Source organism: Lithobates pipiens, unplaced genomic scaffold (assembly GCF_037356315.1).
Source record: "Lithobates pipiens isolate NorthernLeopardFrog02 unplaced genomic scaffold, aLitPip1_a1.2 Scaffold_18, whole genome shotgun sequence".
Taxonomy (NCBI): Eukaryota; Metazoa; Chordata; class Amphibia; order Anura; family Ranidae; genus Lithobates; species Lithobates pipiens.
This window is the reverse complement of record NW_027507758.1, coordinates 398,344,779-398,364,629: the sequence shown is the minus strand read 5'-3', so window position 1 is coordinate 398,364,629 and position 19,851 is coordinate 398,344,779. Positions and strand designations below refer to the sequence as shown.

Sequence of the window (19,851 nt, the reverse complement as noted above, 5' to 3'; positions counted from 1 at the left end):
CTGTAATAAAGCTCACCTGCTAAGAGGCCACATATATGCTCCACACTGGCAGGAACTGGATAAAGATTTACCTGAAACTTCAGCTGCCTATGTTTATGTATTACAGATGTTAACAATTTAAACAGCACTTTACATATATTGTACTGTCACATCAGTCTCTGCCCTGAAAGAACTTAAAATATAAGAATTATAACGTGTGTGCATACATACTAATAACATAGACAGGAGCCAATTAACCTACCAGCATGCATTTGTAGTGTGGGAGGAAACCTATGTAAACACAGCAGAGTGTGCAAACTCCCTGAATGTAGTATCATGGTTGGCATCTGAAGTGATGACCTTAGAACTGCAAGGCAGAAGTGCCAACCACTAAGCGTTGGTCTGTCAATATTGCCGAATTTACTAATCATTTGGATATGTCGTTTTCCCTGAAGGTATTTTCAACAGTCTCTAGAAATGAAGCACTTATGCAAACCAGCACATAATAATTTATGTTGCTAAGATGCATTTACTGTAATAATCTTAGATAGCCATATTTATTGAGCACTGCTACTATTTGTTACAGAGATGTTACCCAAACACTGTATATCAAAATTCTTTAAATCATTGTTTTTTATTTTTGGGAAGATACCATGCTTATGTATACATTTTCTTTGCTCAGGAGTAAAAACCATTGATGTCTTTAAATGCTGTAGTTTTCCATTTGCAATAATATATAGTAGTTGCATAGTTACACCGTTGGTAAGGTTGAATAAAGACAATGGTTCATCCAGTTCAACCTGTGAGATTGTGTGTGTGTGTGTTTGTTAATGCCACATTTCCCATATCTCTGTATATTGCATTCGTTAAGGTGCAAAAACATTTTCTGAAATTATCTACATATTCCTTGCTGACACCACCAACTGTGGGAGGGAGTTCAACATCTATACCATTTTAACAGTAAATAACCCCTTACACAGTTTAAGGTTAAACTACTTTTCATCCAAATGAGTGTCTGTGTGTGTTCTTAAGAGACTTAAAACTGAATATTTATATCTAAGAACTGAATAGTTATAGTTATACGAGAATCACCATCTAGATATTTTTATTTTAGAATCATATATACTCTTATGCCTTGTACACACGGTCGAACATTCCGACCACAAAATCCGTCGGATTTTTTCCGACTGATTTTTTCCAAAACTTGAGTTGCATACACACAGTCGGACGAAGTTGTCGGAAAATCCGATCGTTCGAAACGTGATGACGTTCATTCCTTATGATGGGACTACGTTGAGGCTAGTAGCCAATAGCTTTGGTCTCGTAATTTTATCTGAGCATGTGTGGCACTTTTTCCAATCGGAAATTCTCTACAAATGATCGGAAAAAGTCTGATCTGATTTTTTTGTCTGAAAATGTTATATCCTGCTCTCAAATTTTTTTCCGTTGGAATTTCCGACTGGAAAAGTCCGATAGAGACCACACACACGATCAAATTTTCCAACTATATAATCTGATCGGACCTTTTCCGTCAGAATTTCCGGTCGTGTGTATAGGGTATTAGTCTCTCTTCTCCAGTGAGAATAAGTTTAATGTTTGTAGTAAATTCTCATAATTTTGGTTCTCTAGCCCCTTAATAGCTTTGTTGCCCTTCTCTGGACTCTCTCCAGTATCACAGCCTTCATGAGGACTGGTGGCCAGAACTGGATGGAATACTCAACATGTGGCTGAATCTGATTTTTGTAAAGTGAAAAAAATGATGGTTTTATCTTTTGAATAGATACCCTTTTAATGCATGTTAATAGTCCTCTAACTTTGCTTGCCGGAGCTTGGCAATGTATGCTATAGCTAAGCATGTGGTCTACTAGGACCCCCAGATAATTTTCCATCCTCGATTCCCCCAGAGGTTCTCTCCCTAGTGAGTAACGTTCATTCATATTTTTAGTCCCCAAGTCCATTACTTTACATTTTTCAATATTAAAACTCCTTTGCCATGTAGTTGCCCACCCCTTTATTTTATTCACATCTTCCTGTAAAGTTGCTATATCCTGTTGTGAAGTGAATACCCTGCTTAGTTGTGTATCCTCAGCATACACCAAGATTGTACTGGAACCAATTCTGTTTACTTTGTTCATAAATGATACAAAGGTTGGTATAAATAGTTCAGAGCGTTGGGGAACCCCACTTCATAAGATACACTATTTATCACCACCCTTTGAACATGCACCTGTAACCAGTTTCTATCTAGTTACTATCATTAATGCTAACAGACCTCAATTTGTATTAAATGCTTTGGTGAAATCCAGGAACACCATGTCAGCAGGCTTTCCTCTTTCTGGATTACAGCTTACTTCCTCATAGAGTCTTATCAGGTTGGTCTGGCAAGAACAATATTTCATAAATCCATGCTTGTTACTAATCAAACTATTTTCATTCAGCAAATATTGATGTTAGGTGTTAGGCTGACTGGTCCGTAGTTTCTTTACGCCATTTTTTGAATATTGATACCACATTAGCTTTTTAGCTATCTGCTATTGTCAGGATGAACCTCTGAATAGTCCTAAATGAGTGGCAATTATATAGCCAACCAAATACATTTTTGAAACAGACAATGGAAATAGTAAATGAAGCTAAGATTTGATTCTTACCTACATTTCCTGTTGTGAGGTATGAATTCTGAAAATCCATCATTCCCATTCCAACAATGTGTATGAAATCTTCAATGACCTGCATCAACTCCACAGAGCCTGGGTAAATCTAGAATTAAATATTGCAGCAGCAATAGCAGACAATAGGTTACACATGTCAAACAGTTTCACGTAATTTGACAGTATTGATCAACATATCTACCTTGTTCTACAACATAACCAGAACTATTTCAATTAAGTGAAACTCAAGCCAAAACATTTTTTGCTTAGGCAGGGTAGGGAAGTTTAGAAATTCTGTTTGGATTATTATGTGCTTGTTGGGTGGATGTTGCAGCACAGCCCCATTCACTTGAATGGGTCATGTTTGGTGGAAGGGGTAGTCCCCACTGAACATGATAGGGGTTTCTTATTTTCTGCCATGGCCTGTGTACACCACAGACCCCTACCTTTGAAGCTTGGGGGATGGCGTAGTATTGGGGCAGTAAAAAAGCATCTCAACCATATGTTTCACAAGCTCTAACAGTGACACAACAGTAATAAAAACACTATTTTTTAATAGAGAAGGCTATCTATAGCTCTCTGGGTCCACAAAGGAGATTTTCCTCTTACTTCCATTCTCAGTGGTTACATTGTCACCAGGATAGGAGGCAAAGGAAAAAGCTGCCCAGACTAAAGTAAAGCCTTAACAAGGGATCTAACCTTTGACATTATACATTAAAATGTATGTCCAGCCAAAACCGTTCTTAGTTTTGGCTTAAGTGGGGGAGTTTTAGAACCCCTGTCGAGTTTTAACTGCTATCTGGAGCTCTGTTATCCCCTTTGCTTCCCGTGCTGCTGAGAACTTTCTACATAAAATTAACTCTCCAACAAAAACAAAGACATGTGTAAAAACACTTTTTAGGTAAAGTCTGGAAGGCTAAAATGTCTACCAGATGTTTATTTATGTCTGTGCCCTTGTTTTAGAGTTTGCTTGTCTAGTAAAATAATTATTACTGGTACAGAAAGTGAGGGCAAATTCTAGACAGCTGTTAAGAACAGAACGAAATTCTAATCCTTCCCCAAAGTATCTGAAATTAAAAATATAGTTTTTTGTTTGGACTCACCCTTTAAAGTAAAGCAATTGGTAAAGTTTAGTGACCATGCCTTACCTTCCACTGATTTGACTGAATTTCATCGAAACATGGTTGCTACAGGCTTTGCACATTCATAATGTCCTCTCATATACACTTATATCCTGCATGATTAACCCTTATGTAAATGAGGAAAATATATTTGGTGTATTGGATATTAGACAACTTACTTGTAGATTCTAGTTCATTGAAAATTTCTATGTTTTAACATGAACAGCTGCATTACTGCAGTTTTGCTGGAAATTGGGTGCTGCCATACATCCGATCCATATATAAACCGTAATTGCTGGTTTGTTGCTCCGGCAATTAATTTGAAAGGGATGTTCTATCCTCTGCAGCTGCACTCCATAAAACCTAGTCTATTTTTCTCAGACAGGAAGCTAACATTTCTGTTGAAAAACATACAAGCAAATACTAGAAGCAAAGGCACACTTTGCAGTGATAACACTTGTATCTTTTAGTACAGAGTGTTACCATTCTGAACATGTAGAATGTACACTGTTGTTAACCATCTTTTTTTTCCTCTTTCTTTTTTCTAATCCTGCAAAATAATTGTATTGGGATCAACAAAGCAACCATTTCCACCGCAGTACACATGCCTGTTTCCATGACAACACAGGATGCCTTAAAGCTGACTCATACACTCAGGCAACGGCTTTGCCATCTACACTATCTTCTTTTTTCATACATATTGGCCATTTATTATCAATATAGCTGTCACATTAACAGGCAGAATGTTCTCTAACAGGATTCATAAAACTTAAACATATACAGTATATGGTAATTTAGATCCATTCAGCCCTTGTTTCAATAATTTGTCTTTGCTGAGCCTTAACGAACATAGGCATAGACAAAGATTTCATCGTATACAAGACTCTTTGAGCAATATAATGGTTAAAACATGAATTAAGGATTATTTCAAATGTGCTCAATAAATCTTCTGTGAATAGTTACTTAATATTCATCCTGTGCTAAGCAATTTTAATGCAGCTAGGTTATTTGTGGACAAGCTAGATGGAATTAGTTGGGGCATAGTGAGATTAATATTATATTGATATTGCTACCTATGAATTGACATCATTCCAGCCTAATGCACATTTCAACTACTGAGATTCATTATTAATGAAGCTTTATGCATTTAAAAACTGTATAAAATCATCTTATCTTTACATTACTGTAAGCAAACAAAGCTCATCATTTTATTTTCCATCAGACAGTGATAAATAAAATATATTGTAAATGCATCAGTGAATTATCGGAGGTGGCATAGTAAGAAATCAAAAGTTTAATGATCTTTTTGTAAAGTAATTTGAGTGCCTTGCACTAGCTGCCACTTTTCTAGATCAAATTTATGTCACAGGGCACACAGTGGTTGATTTACTAAAGGAGTAAAGACTGTTCACTTAGCAAAGTCAATCTTCAATTTTCAAAGTCACTTTTTACTTTAGCTCAGCAAATAATAATGTGAATGTATTTACAATCACCCCACCACATACATGAAAACATTCTGCTATTTAAATTTTCCAACTGGCAGTTTAACATTAAAGGACAACTTGTGTTTAAAAAATGTGGGGAGCACACATCAGTCTAAATAGATATCTTTAATAAAGCATATCTCAAGTCATGGTGGCTGCTCGTTAACCTAATAATCTTACCCTCAGTGATCCTAGATACTCCAAGACATCACCACCCCACCTTTCTACCTCTTTGACTCAGAAAATGCTTTGCATTCTCTGAATGGTTCCCATGCCCAACAAATAGCTTCCTGTGTTAAAAATTCAGAAGGGCAGTCACTCAGCGAAGGACCTAGAAGTAATTGAAGATCTTTGGAGTAGCAGTGATTTCCAGCTTCCAGCGTAATCAGTCAGGTATAGTATAAACATTTTTTACATTTGTGCAAACTGGACTAACGCAACTTTGTATAAAATATCTACACATGGAATTTATCCTTAGCTTCTAAAGCTTAGCTTCAAGAAACCATGCAGAAAAGTGCTAGTGCTTGTATTACTGCAGTCAATTACAATTAATATATATATATGTTTACTGTAAGTTGGAAAATAAAGTAAGCTTGTAATTGGGTAAATATGCAGCATCTCATCTTTACATTTTTTTTTTTTTTTAGTAGTGATCATGTCATTGTAGATACAAAAAAAATCCACCTTGAAAAATGTCAGTTAAACCTAGGTTTAAAATCATATACTGATAGGTGGAACAAAAATACTTTTACCTATAGTGAAGAGGTTGTATTTATTATCCACCATATACACATACCTGATCACAAGTTTTATGATGTGCAAAATGTATAGTGCCATTCCTTATTTTGTTTGCAACAACATTTAAGTGAGTGTCAGTGTATAATTCAAACTCCACTGTTATAGGGTCATTGATCTGACAGTAATTGTACATTATATTTTTTTATTCAGTATAATACTGTGTACATGTACCCTGAAGGTAATTCTCTGCCCTCATAAATATATATGCTTTAAAAATATACTATAAAGGCACCTTCAGTCAGGAAGCAGGCATTCAATTTAAAGTGAGCCTTTAAGGCTAGAAGTAATGAAGATCGTTGCTTACTTGCTTTAAAAGGTATAGACTTCTGAACTGTCATCCTAATTATAGTGTTACTGCCAGAGCAAGAGTGGAGATTTTGAAGCCTCTAAATTTTAATAACTCGTCTGCTTGCTTGTTACAGGTTGATTACTTGCTAGTGATGGTTGTATAAAAGTGACAGCTTTTGGCCCCTGTGCATTAAAGAATAAGTATGGCAGCTTTTATTTCTACCCTCCTAGATTACCTTTACAATTACTTGCTGGTGCTTAAAGAACATTCACAATCTGTCAATCATGTCTTGGTGTTAGGATTAATTGAAATTTCTATCATGTTACATGTTCAAACATTTATTTTTTTCACATATAATGAGATAAATTATCACATTAATTTACTCAAATAGTGTATACACAAAGTTAGGGATTGTTTTCCTTTTTTTTTTATATTGGAATATAGCAGCCAGTTTACTAACTACATCCATCCAGGTATGTTAATGGGTGTTTTAGTCTGACAGCTAGATGCTTAAGTGGCTCATTCTATTTCTGCATATAGAAAGACTTTCATGAAACCAAGTAGTAGAGGTCGCAACAGGTGAATATAAACAGTAGGCTTTTTCAATCATTGGTTCCAAGGGTACAAATCAACAGCTTGTCTTTCCCCAATGAATACTGTCACAGATTTGTAAGAAACTGGTGGCACAAAAAATATGTATATTCCCTTGCAAACATCTGTAAGGCTGAAAGTTTTGAAGAATGTTTTGTAGACATCTCCCAATACCTCCCCGATTTCTTGATTTGGTTCTAAAAGGTGTACAAGAAAGTTGTATCTGCTGAATTTACAAATTAAAAATGGATGGGCTGAAAAAAACTGGTAGCCACTGTGTCCTGCTAGGCTCAGGTCTGGGAAAAAAACACCATACATCCATATTTCCATGTTCCATGATTTTTTCCAAACAGGTTGTTAGATTCCATTTAAGATATAAGGATTTCTAGTTGACAATTGGATTCCATTGTAGTTATAAAAAATGTCATAAATCCATAAACACGAGCTTCAAACATACTTGTCCATGTAGATGATAGGTTCCTGATACCAATTAAGCTGTATTTGGGTTCCACTCTGTAATTTGTTGCTAACCATAGTTATCCCTTGGACTCCACAGCAGGACTTTATGACAGAGCAATAAGATTTAAGTCCAAACTTTTAGTAATAATGTAGGAGTTTGAAGATCACAGTATTGACCTGTATGTAGTTATACATAATGTCCTAGTATTTAGAGATTGGTGGAAAAGGCTGTAAATTCCATCTTCCAAACTACAGAACCTAAAGAAAAGTATCATGTAAACTAGGAAGCAAAACATGCAAAGAACCCATGGTAGCAAAAAGGAGAAAAATTCCTGTACTTGGTAGATGTATGTATAATAAAACAGTGATGTACTGTCTTTTATGGAAAGCATAATTCAGTTTGTTATACTGAACCAGAGTGCAATGATATGAGTAAATCCTTAAATCTGAAGCATGAGTCAGCTTCCATTAGGTTAACTGCATTGACGAGATAAACTGATATTCCATTAGTTGCCAAAGTATTGTGCAATTAAGTAAAGCCAACAGTTTAAAGAAGTCAAGTATGGTAAACATCCCTAAACAAAACAATATACTCTGCTTCTTTTCTCTGTCTCCTAGGATTCCAGTTGGTGTCAGATTTAATTTCAAACGGAATTCAAAGGTTGCCAGTTTGTTTTTGACTGTCTGTACTAGGTGGCATACTTTTGGTTTTGCTTTTTGTCTCACCGCCTAGTCACAGCGGGGACTTTGTTCACCTAACCAGCATTAAATCTTCAGAATGTAATTTTGTAATAAATCCTTGTACACTGAAGTCAACTGCAAAAAAGATCACCTAAAAACTATGTTAATGCATTAGCTGTATGAATATCTGTAAAAAGAATTTAGTAAATAGCGATGACATGCTAGGTTGCATCTAAAGCCTTCATTATTTAAAATAACTGGATTAAATCATATTTTTTTTCAGTAGATAAACCAGATAACATTACCAGCTATGAGCATGAGAACAATGTTGAATCAAGTTAAATTATGTTTTCATTCAGAACAATCCTTCATGTATAGCTTATCTTAAAGGTACCATACCATTGAATATAGGTCAAGTCTTCAACAGTAAGATCTATCTTACCTGTTGTGCATCTTCCCACTTTTCTTTGTTTTCTTCATCCAGGATGTTACTTACTATTTGGAAGAAGTTCTAAAAGAAAAAAAAAATCTATGTGTTATGCAAAGTGATCTAAAATATAAACTGTATTATGCAATATTATATATTCAGACAGCCATGATACACAGTTTGTATAATAATGAAAATCCTAATGCCCTGTTGTCTAAGTGTTTTTCTTTAAATAAAAAAATAGAACATTTAAAAGCCAGTAAGTCTACCCCCAACCTAAAAGTTTTTGTTTTGGAAACTATTGGGAGCCCTTTCAGTTTTTTTTTAATTCCATCTACCAGTAAGGATTCTAAAGCGATGACCAGAAAAAAAAACATATGGCACGTTTGCCTTACCACTGTTGACTATTTTAAAAGGTTCCTATTGCAAAGTTTACCAACACTTTACTTGTTGTAACTGGGTCGTGTGCACCTCAGAACTCAAAAGATATCAAAGGTCACTTTCTGCCCAAGTAATAATAGTAACTGAGCGAAACAGAGCAGGGGAAACTGAGGTTCTACCCCTAAGTTAATAAAAAAGAAAAGTTGTGGCTAAACATACACTTTTTAACAAAATAATAAAAAGATGAGGCAACACTTCTTTAGGTGTTAGCATCTACTTTATTGTGCATAAAAGGCCACAGCATACTGGCCAACATCTTCATCTCAGTCCCCAGGACACTGTCACTCCTGCCCACCACTCATATCAAGCCCTCATTATGGGCAGAGTGCACCCATTTTCTGGTCAGCCCTGTCCCTAATTTTTGGGGAAATGCTCATTTGCAGCAGCAATTCACTCAGTAATATACAGTTTTTTTTTTTTAAGTTACTGTTTATGCTTAATAAGTCAAGGTAAATATTTGTGATCTCAGGATTTAGCCTTGGACACAGCAGCATTGGGACATAGCATCTAGATCCAGGAAATCTGGGACAGTTGGCATAGATTCCAGTGTTGCTCCAAGAAAACTAGTTTTCTATGGATTTTATCATAACCCCGTTTTATATATTTCCCATAGCTCATGCAAAAAAAGGAAGAAATTGAGTACAATGCTGTATCACTATTAGCAATTCAAATCTATGTTTACAACAAGCGTATTTATATGGTCCAGGAATATTTAATGGCATAATCAATACCGTACGTGTTATGGTCTAATTAGCATATTTAAAAATAAGTTGCACACATTTTCTCTATTTATTTTGGCAGAATTAGTATTGAACAAGTAAGCACTGTTCAGATGTCACATAATAAATCACTGAATACTTTTTGGGCCTAATTTGGAGAACAGCCAGAATGTACAGGATGAGGGAAAGTTGACATTTGCCCATACTGAATCTCTAACCAGACTGAAGGCTAAATGCATCATTTAACAGCTAATATAACGTAACCTGAAGTGTACTAACATGGAATGGCAATTCAATATACTACTTTTTTAATGGCTTAACAATGCTTTAGCACATGTAAGTCTCATGATCTTAAACACCTGCATTATGTGAAAGTATGTATTCAATCCTCCAGCCCCTGGGAATGTTTTCCTATATTCCTTTCAAAGGGACACTGTTAAGATTTTAGCTTCTTCACGCTTATAGTTTACAGATCCCTTGATATCTCCATTCCTATTTCTGTTACTTGTAAGATACTAAACATTTCAAAGAACCACAAAGCATCTGTTGCAAACTAACTAAGATGCTCTTAAAGGTCTCACAGCATCTGTTAATAGAGAACTAACATTGCATAACATTCAGACAAGTATATGCAGATCAGGATTAGATATTATGCTTGATGGCATTAAAGTAAACTTGATATTGGTGTCAATATATATAATTATATTTTTTGAGTGATCAAAGTGAAATGGAAATCCATTTTTATTTTGCTTTGTTTAAGTTACTTGTACCAGTGATCCTACAGTAAATCAATCTATCTTTCTATTTATCTATTTATCTATCTATCTATCTATCTATCTATCTATCTATCTATCTATCTATCTATCTATCTATCTATCTATCTCAAAATAGTATGATTGTAAGTGATAATTACAATTGGTGTATAGTGCCTTGAAAAAGTATTCATACCCTTTAAATTTTCCCCAAAAAACTAAATGTATGTTATTGGGATTTTATGTGATAGAACAACACAAAGTGGCACACAACTGTAAAGTCAAAGGAAAATTATAAAAATGTTTACATTTTCTTTACAAATAAATATGTAAAAAGTGTGGCTGCATTTGTATTCAGCCCCCCCAAAGTCAATACTTTGTAGAACCACCTTTCCCTGCAATCACAGCTGCAAGTCTTTTTAGGAATGTCTCTACCAGCTTTGCACATCTAGAGAGTGACATTTTTCCCATTCATCTTTGTTAAATAGCTCAAGCTCTGTCAGATTGGATGGAGAGCGTCTGTGAACAGCAATTTTCAAGTCTTGCCACAGATTCTCAGTTGGATTTAGGTCTGGAATTTGACTGGACAATTCTAATATACTTGGATCTAAACCATTTAATTGTAGCTCTGGTTGTATGTTTAGGGTCGTTGTCCTGCTGGAAGGTCAACCTCTGCCCCAGTGTTTTGCAGACCCTAACAGGTTTTCTTCTAAGATTTCCCAGTATTTGGCTCCATCCATCTTCCCCAACTCCAGCTTCCCTGTCTCTTCTGAAGAAAAGCATCCCCACAATATGATGCTGCCACCAACATGTTTCACGGTGGGGATGATGTGTTCAGGGTGATGTGTAGTGTTGTTTTTCCTGCCACACATAACATTTTGTTTTTAGGCCAAAAAGACCAGAACATCTTCTTCCACATGTTTGCTGTGTCCCCCACATGGCTTCTCGCAAACTGCAAACAGGACTTCTTATGGAACTCTTTCAACAATGGCTTTCTTCTTACCACTCTTCTATAAAGGCCAGATTTGTGGAGTGCACAACTAATAATTGTCCTGTGGACAGATTATCCCACCTGAGCTGTGGATCGCTTCAGCATTACCATGGGCCTCTTGGCTGCTTCTCTGATTAATGCTCTCCTTGCTCGGCCTGTCAGTTTAGGTGGACAGCCATGTCTTGGTAGGTTTGAAGTTGTGCCATACTCTTTCCCATTTTTGGATGATGGATTGAACAGTGTTTAAAGCTTGAGATATTTTATTAGAGCCTAACCCTGCTTTAAACTTCTCCACAACTTTATCGCTGACCTGTCTGGTGTGTTCCTTGGCCTTCATTATGCTGTTTGTTCACTAAGGTTCTCTAACAAACCTCTGAGGGCTTCACAGAAAAGCTGTATTTATACTGAGATTAAATTACACACAGGTGGACTCTATTTACTAATTAGGTGACTTCTGAAGGCAATTGGTACCACTAGATTTTAGTTAGGGCTATCAGAGTAAAGGAGGCTGAAATGCACATCACACTTTTCAGATATTTATTTGTAAAAAAAAATTGAAAACCATTTATAATGTTCCTTCCATTTTTCATAATTAGGTGCCTCTTTGTGTTGATCTATCACATACAATCTCAATAAAATACATTTACATTTTTGGTCAGCCACCTATCAAAGCCTAAAATATGTGACAGCTGGATGCTGTACTGTGTGGTACTCATGTTTAGGGCTGTTCCAAACATACGTTCCTGAACTCATACAGCCCTAAATGTACCACTCAGTACAGTGTCCAGCTATCACACATTTCAGCCCATCATATATTTGAAAGGCAATTGGCTGGGAGTTGGACACTGCACCTGTACGGGATTCAACCCACAGGTTCTAAATACCTAATGTGCATGAGGCCTAACAGTATTCTTTTAGTAAATTAACTTTTCAGTTTTACTGCAGTGAACCATGGCATGACGTTTTCTGAAAATGGTTTCATATTATACTTTACTATCCTTGTCTATTGATGATTTTGGATGTACATAGAAATAACAGACAAACAGGCAGAAAGATAGATACTGTAGATAGATTGATACTTTGATACTGTAGATAGATAGATACTGTAGATATATAGATAGATCAATAGATAGATAGATATATAGATAGATAGATAGATAGATAGATAGATAGATAGATAGATAGATAGATAGATAGATAGATAGATAGAGTCTGATATGATTGTGTTTTTTTTTACCTGCACTCCATCAGATGCGGGGATATAGCTTGCTCTTTTGAAAGTGTCCGTGACATTTCTGAGGATTTCCACCGAGATCAGTAGATCTCCTGCATAAAAATGCTTCCTCTGAGTTAAATCGAGCAGTGTTTTGGTCACCTGAGACATTCCTTCTCCTGCCAGTGTTCTTTGTCCCTTAGCAAGATGTTCTTTAATCTAGATCAGTTAAAAAGACAGCATATGTTTACATTTTTTTACGAACAATGCACAACACAAACATTATGAATACGATAAAACACATTGTCTAAGTTGTATATGCTATATTATTTGTAGACAGTTGTATTTTTAGTATTTTTTTATTACTGATACTTTTTTTATTTGCACTAACATACAATTTTTCAGGACAAGCTTTCGGGTATGTCCCCTTCTTCAAGGTCCAAGCAGTACTCAATTTTCTCTGTCACAATTGCACTAATACAGCTACAATCACATTTAGTAAAGAATAAAGATTTAGGAATTTACATCAAATATTCAAATATACATACACTAGGTTTAGCTTCTCTGCCATTTTTTAGTAACAAGTTTTAAAATTCAGATTAGGACTTTATTCCACTGAGCACATGCCTGTCAGTTTCAAAGGACACATTTTTTAATTTATATACTGTATATACAGTGCTGTGAAAAAGTATTTGCCCCCTTCCTAATTTTTTATGGTTTTGCATATTTCTCACATTTAAATGATTCAGATCATCAAACAAATTTTAATATTACACAAAGATAACCCAATTAAATCCAAGATGCAGTTTTTAAATTATTATTTAATTTATTAAGGGAAAAAAGCTTTTCAAACCTGCCTGGTCCTATGTGAAAAAGCAATTGCCCCTTCCCATGCTGAATCATGAATGAACAGTGATTAACCAAATTTTTTCTAAATTTGTTTTGTGGCTGAGTTAAATTTCACTTGCCACACCCAGCCACAAAAATTTAACTTTTTGGAAGGTGCGCATCCCATTACAGCTGGCATAAAACGAATACAGCATTGCATCACAAGAACATCATACCAACAGTCAGACATGGTGGTGGTAACGTGATGGTCTGAGCTGCTTTTCAGCTTCAGGACCTGGACGACTTACCATAATTGATGGAACAATGAATTCTGAGCACTATCAGAAAATCCTAAAGGAGAATGTCCGACCATCAGTTTGTGACCTCAAGCTCAAGTGAACTTGTGCACGTATGTAGCAGGGCAATGATCCAAAACATAACAGCAAGTCCGCCACCAAATGGTTCAAACAAAGCAAAATTTAGATTTAGGAGTGGCCTAGTCAAAGCCTGGACTTAAATCCAATAGAGATGCTATATCATGACCTTACACAGGCCGTTCATGCTGGAAAACCCTCCAATGTGGCTGAATTAAAACAATTCTGCAAAGAAGAGTGGCCCAAAATTGCTCCACAGCAATGTGAAAGACTCTTTGCCAGTTATCGCAAACGCTTGATTACAGTTTTTGCCGCCAAGGATGGCACAACCAATTACGTTTTAGAGGGCAATTACTTTTTCACATAGGGCCAGGCAGGTTTGTACTGCTTTTTTTCCTTAATAAATGAAACAATCACTAAAAAACTGCATTTTGTATTTACTCGTTTTATCTTTTTGTAATAATAAAATTTGTTTGAAGATCAATATTTGATGAGTCATTTAAGTTTGACAAATATGCAAAAAAAAAAAAAAAAAGTCAGAAAGGGGGCAAATACTTTCACAATATTGTATATATATATATATATATATATATATATATATATATATATATATATATATATATATATATATATATGGTATATTGCTTTTTCGTCTTTTTTTCTGCTTTAGGGTTCTTTCGTGCAGGGGCACATAGATGCATACTCTATGAAGAGGTGTTTGTTTTGCATCCAGAGTAGTATACAGCTGCAGAAGGCTGTATAAATAAGCAAAACACAATAAAAGTCTGACAAGTACAGCGACTGTACAGACCTTTCCCCACATCTGAGCATTTAGTGTCACGCACATGTAAATGAACAGCTCTAGACACAGATGGATTGCAATTAAAGGCCTCTCAACCATACCTGTATGCAAGTACATACATAGATGTGTGCACAGATCTCTATAGCTGCAGAGTCTGTTGGAGTGTCATTGATTTTTAACAGGCTTCCAGGCGTGGCTGTATGCTACTTTTTTTTCATAAATGCTTTTATTGAAAATAAAAATTACAATATACAGGGTATAGTCCAAGTGGACATTCTTATGCTATAATCAAGTATAAAACAGTTACCGTATAGGGTATAGACCAAGTGGACATTCTTTTGATATAATCAAGTATTTAACAGTTATAGCAATAAGAAGGTATAAGCACATAAAGTCGACATGTCTAAATAAACATGAATTTCTGCAAAAGGAGCTTCTAACTTGCAGTTTAGGCATACTAAGTTAGAAGTCCAGTTTTTGGCTATGGGTATAAATTGTAAAATAAGTAGAGAAGGGAGATAAGATAGAAAGGATGGGAGAGAGGAATAGGGAAGGAAGGGGAAGGAGAGAGAAAAACAAAAAAACAAAAAAAAAATGGTATGATATTTTGAGTGCATACCAAACACTTTCAGACCAAAACAATTTAGAATTCACTTTTACTGTTTCATGCAGCTATTGCCATATAGTCAGTAAGGCTCATGGTACCTTTAAATGTAGTTATACAGTCAAATTGTAGAAATCACCACTATATGTTTGGTATGTGTTCCCATTAACCTAAAAATAATGTTACCATACTAGGTGTTTATTTGCAGTGGGCTTTTGGGCAGACTGCAAGCTACTCCAAACAATTTCAAAGTAAAAGTGGAGTGACAAAAAGGGGATAGGATGAGTTTCCTGTCATTGGCATACAATGCAGAATCTAAGTTTTGAGATCTTTTACCCTTTGTAAGGACAGACAATGCTTAAATCTAGTTTAGATCTGATGATATAATCTCACAGCACACCACATATGAGGTTAGTCCCTCCTTAACATTACATAGCAGGTGGAAACTTGCATTTCACAAAAGAGCAAGTAAGAATGTAAGTAGAATTTTTCCATCTATTTATTTTTTAAGTTTTGCTATGTGAATGAGAACCTGTTGCAATTATAAAGTAGTTACGTAGTTATTTTTTTCAAACTTCCCAAAAGTGAAAAAAAAAAAACAACACTCTGCCGTTGATTTACTAAAACTGGAGAGTAGAAAAATTGGTGCATCTTAGCATGGTAGGCAATCAGCTTCTAACTTCAGCTAGTTCAATTTAGTTTTCCCAAAAAACTGGAAGCTGATTTGCACTTTTTAGTTTAAGTATATGTGTATACCTGCTGCACATTTAGATAGCTGCAGATGCCATTTAATATGGCATGACCTTTTTTTTTAAACTATAATGGCACTTGTAGGCCAGTGCCCCAGAAAAAAAGCCTCAAAATGTACAAACCATTGTAACATTTTCTTTATTTACCATCTGTCTTTTGGCTACCACATGTGACTAAACTCAGCAAGTAAACTATAGGAGAGAGGAATGCAGAGAATGCTTAGGGGAATCAGAACTGTTTTTGTTCTGGAAGAATGGAACATTTCCTTCCCATGTTTGGTGGTTTACAGTTAAGATAGTTTTCTGACATCACTGTACCTTCAGTACACCTTTGTTCTCATTTTAACCAAAATATTCTTGACATTTTTGAACATTAACTGAAGCTCACAGATTCAAAAAGAAGGGTTTAGTGCTTCTAAAAGAATCTGTATATATTTGTAATTTCAAAGGGTATTAATCATATTAGGTAAAAGGCTTGCATTACAAAAATACCTGGTGATCTTACCAGGAAGGTCCTTCTTCAGGAAGTTCCTGGTATAGGGTGACAACAGTTTTGTCCCTGCATTGCCATCCTGTCACATGTGCATTGGGTGGAGACTGCAAAGAACCATACAAGTACACATTGTACCCATCCAATGATGCAATTGCACATAGACAGACAGTGACTGAAACAGAATGGAGGCGATCGGCAGTGCTGAGAAAAAAAGTAGTATTTAAAAATGTTGAAACATTTTTTAATACATAGTGCTTTAGCAAAGTTAATTGCTTTCAGTTAGGGTTCAGATCAGGGGTGGACTCATACAGCCACTGCCCCATGAGAGGCTCCTGTCCTGGACTTCACTCGCTCCTATTTCCTATGAGGGACAAGGTGAGGCGGATCGGGTGACATGGGATGGGGGTGGTGTGTATGTGGAGGGTCTAGGGGGTGCTGGGGTCCCAGACTTCAGTGGCGTCCCACCTAGGCTGCTTTGTTGTGCAGTTCTAATTGCTTCTAATTCTATTCCATCCTGCCAATAAAACTCACAGCAGAGCTCCACTGAAACACAGGGCTAGGGTGGCTGCAAGCGCTGGCACCCAGGACATGTTCTTGACACTGTGCTGGCTGCTGCCTAATAGAGTGGTGTTAGCTGGTGTAAGGAGGATGGGTAGTAAGCCCTAGACGGGAGATTCGTTTTGGAGTGTGAAGCACCAAAAGTGAGAGCTGTTGAGGGCTGGTGAGTTCAGAAATGAGAACTGTAAATGTCAGGTGCTGGGTGCAAAAGCGACAGCTGTGTATTAGAGAGGGTTCTTGGTGCAGAGGTTGCAACTATGAATAAGTGGGGACTGGGTGTAGAGGTGATAGCAGAGAGGGAAGAGGAGATGCTAGTTGCAAAAGTAAGAGCCGTGGACATGGACACATGGATGAGCTATGGCACAGAAATAAGCTGTGGATATGGACTCAAAGGTGAGCTGTGAACATGGACACATAGTTGAGCTGTGGACTGGGATGCAGGGGTGAGCTGTGCACAGGGACGCATGGATGATCTGTGGAATGGGACCTAGAGGTGAGTTGTGGACAGGTATGCAGAGGTGAGATGTTGACAGGAACGCAGAGGTGAGATGTTGACAGGAACGCAGGGGTGAGCTATAGACAGGGACAGGGAGCCGATGCTGCCTGCAGGCCGAGTTGCCATGCACACAATGTGTTGTATGTTGTGCCCATACTGGCTGCTAATAGAGTGATGTTAGCTGCTGTAAGGGGAATGGGTAGTAAGCCCTAGAAGGGAGATTTATTTTGGAGTTGCAGCACCAAAAGCAAGAGCTGTTGAGGGCTGGTGAGTTCAGAGAGGAGAACTGTAGATGTTAGGGGTTGGGTGTAAAAGTGACAACTGTGTATTGGAGATGGTTCTAGGTGTAAAGGTGACAGCTATGGATGGGTGGGGACTGGGTGTAGAGGTGATAGCTGTATAGAAAGGGGCAAAGGTGAGAGCTGTGGACATGGACACAGAGGTGAGCGATGGACATGGATACAGAGGTGAGCTGTGGACAGGGATGCAAAGGTGGGCTGTGAACATAGACACAGAGGTGAGCTGTGAACTGGGATGCAGAAGTGGGCTGTGTACGGGGATGTAGGGGTGATATGTGTACTGGGACATAGAGGTGAGCTGTGGACAGGATCGCAGAGGTGAGCTTTGAACATGGACACAGAGGTGCACTGTTGACAGGCAGGGTTGCAGAGGTGAGCTGTGTACAGGCAGTTAGAGGTGAGCTGTGGACTGGGATGTAGGGGTGAGCTGTGGACAGGGACACAGAGGTGAGCTGTGGACAGTGAGACAGATGTGAGCTGTGGACTGGGACATAGGGGTAAGTTGCGGTCTGGGACGCAGGGGTGAGCTATGGACAAGGACATAAAGGCAAGTTGTGGACTAAGATGCAGGGGTGAGTTGTGAACTGGGGTGCAGGGGTTAGCTTTGGACAGGAACACAGAGGTAAGCTGTGGACTGGGACTCAAAAGTGATTTACGGACTGGGACACAGAGGTGAGCTTTGGACAGAGACAGAGAGCCGATGCTGCTTTCCGGCCATGTTTCCTTGCACACTGCTGCTGTATCAGAGAGATAGAGCAGCCAATGTGCTGTGTGCTGTGTCCGTGCTGGCTGCTGTCTAATAGAGTGGCGTTAGCTGCTGTAAGGCCGCGTACACACGGGCGGATTGTCTGTCCAACTTAGTCCGCTGAACCGTGTTTCAGCGGACAATCCGCTCGTGTGTGGGCTTCAGCGGACTTTTTCAGCGGACAGTCTGACGGACTTTGTCTTTCGGAATTTCCGTAATTTTGTCCTTCCAAACTTGGTTTTGTCCGTCCAAACTTGGTTTCAGCGGACAGTCCGCTCGTGTGTAGGCAAGTTGGACGGACTAAGTATGGCGCATGCTCAGAAAGGATTTACACGGCCGAAGGTTGCATTGCAGTGTATTGGACGTCGTTTTTCTAGTCCCGTCGTACGTGCTGTACACGTCATCGCGCAAGTTTTCAGCGGACTGTCTGTTCATCGTGTGTGGTCAAATCCGTTCATTCAAAAGTTGAACGGACTGTCTGTCGGATTGTCTGACGAACTTAGTTGGGCAGACAATCCGCCCGTGTGTACGCGGCCTAAGGAGAAGGGGTAGTAAGCCCTAGAAGGTAGATTTATTTTGTGTGGACATGGACGCAGAGGTGAGCTGTGGATATGGACACAAAGGTGAGCTGTACACATGAACACAGAGGTGAGCTGTAGACTGGGACGCAGAGGTGATCTGTGGACAGGGATGCAGAGGTAAACTGTGAACAGGGACGCAAAGGTGGGCTGTGGACTGAGATGCAGGAGTGAGCTGTGAACTGGGACTCAGAGGTGGGTTGTGGACTGGGACACAGGGGTAAGCTGTGGAGAGGGACGCAGAGGTGAGTTGTGGACAGGGATGCAGATGTGTGTTGTGGACAAAGGGTGCAGAGGTGAGCTTGGGGTGCTTGAGGGGTCCAGTGATGAAGGGGTCCAGTGATGAAGCGCTCACCCATTTTCCCCCGCTGTGTCCAGGGACAGCTCTTTTTCTACCTGACGTGGGACTATGTGGCAGGAAATGCCTGAGCTGGGGGGCAACGTAGAGGCCCAGCCTAACCCCTGGGAGCCACAAAGCACTGATCACTACTGACAATGGCTCACTGACTGGGCGCTGCAGCCCACAGTAAGTGCCTTGCCACTGTGAGTACCCAAGAGGTAGTAACTTATACTCTTCTCTATCTCCCTTGCCGCTACAACTCTTCTACTGTCACTGCTGGCTTCATCTACATCTCATCACATCAGTAGAAAGAAACACAGAGAGTGAGAAATAGAGAAAAAGGGTATGAGACATAGAAAGAGGGAAGGAGATAAAGTGAGAGAGAAAGAGAT

The 19,851-nt window shown here is 38.2% G+C and overlaps 1 protein-coding gene across 4 annotated transcripts in view; it reads right to left on the bottom strand.

Moving 5' to 3' along the window:
• Positions 1-19,851, bottom strand: part of ADGRB3 (adhesion G protein-coupled receptor B3) — a 1,271,667-nt gene that overhangs the window by 532,161 nt on the left and 719,655 nt on the right. For all 4 annotated transcript variants that reach the window (XM_077487874.1, XM_077487872.1, XM_077487875.1 and 1 more), the window contains 3 exons: positions 12,618-12,812; positions 8,493-8,561; positions 2,628-2,736 (listed from right to left, as the gene is read on the bottom strand). In XM_077487874.1, the coding sequence (XP_077344000.1) occupies positions 2,628-2,736; positions 8,493-8,561; positions 12,618-12,812 (373 nt within the window). The remainder of the gene's footprint in view (positions 1-2,627; positions 2,737-8,492; positions 8,562-12,617; positions 12,813-19,851) is intronic.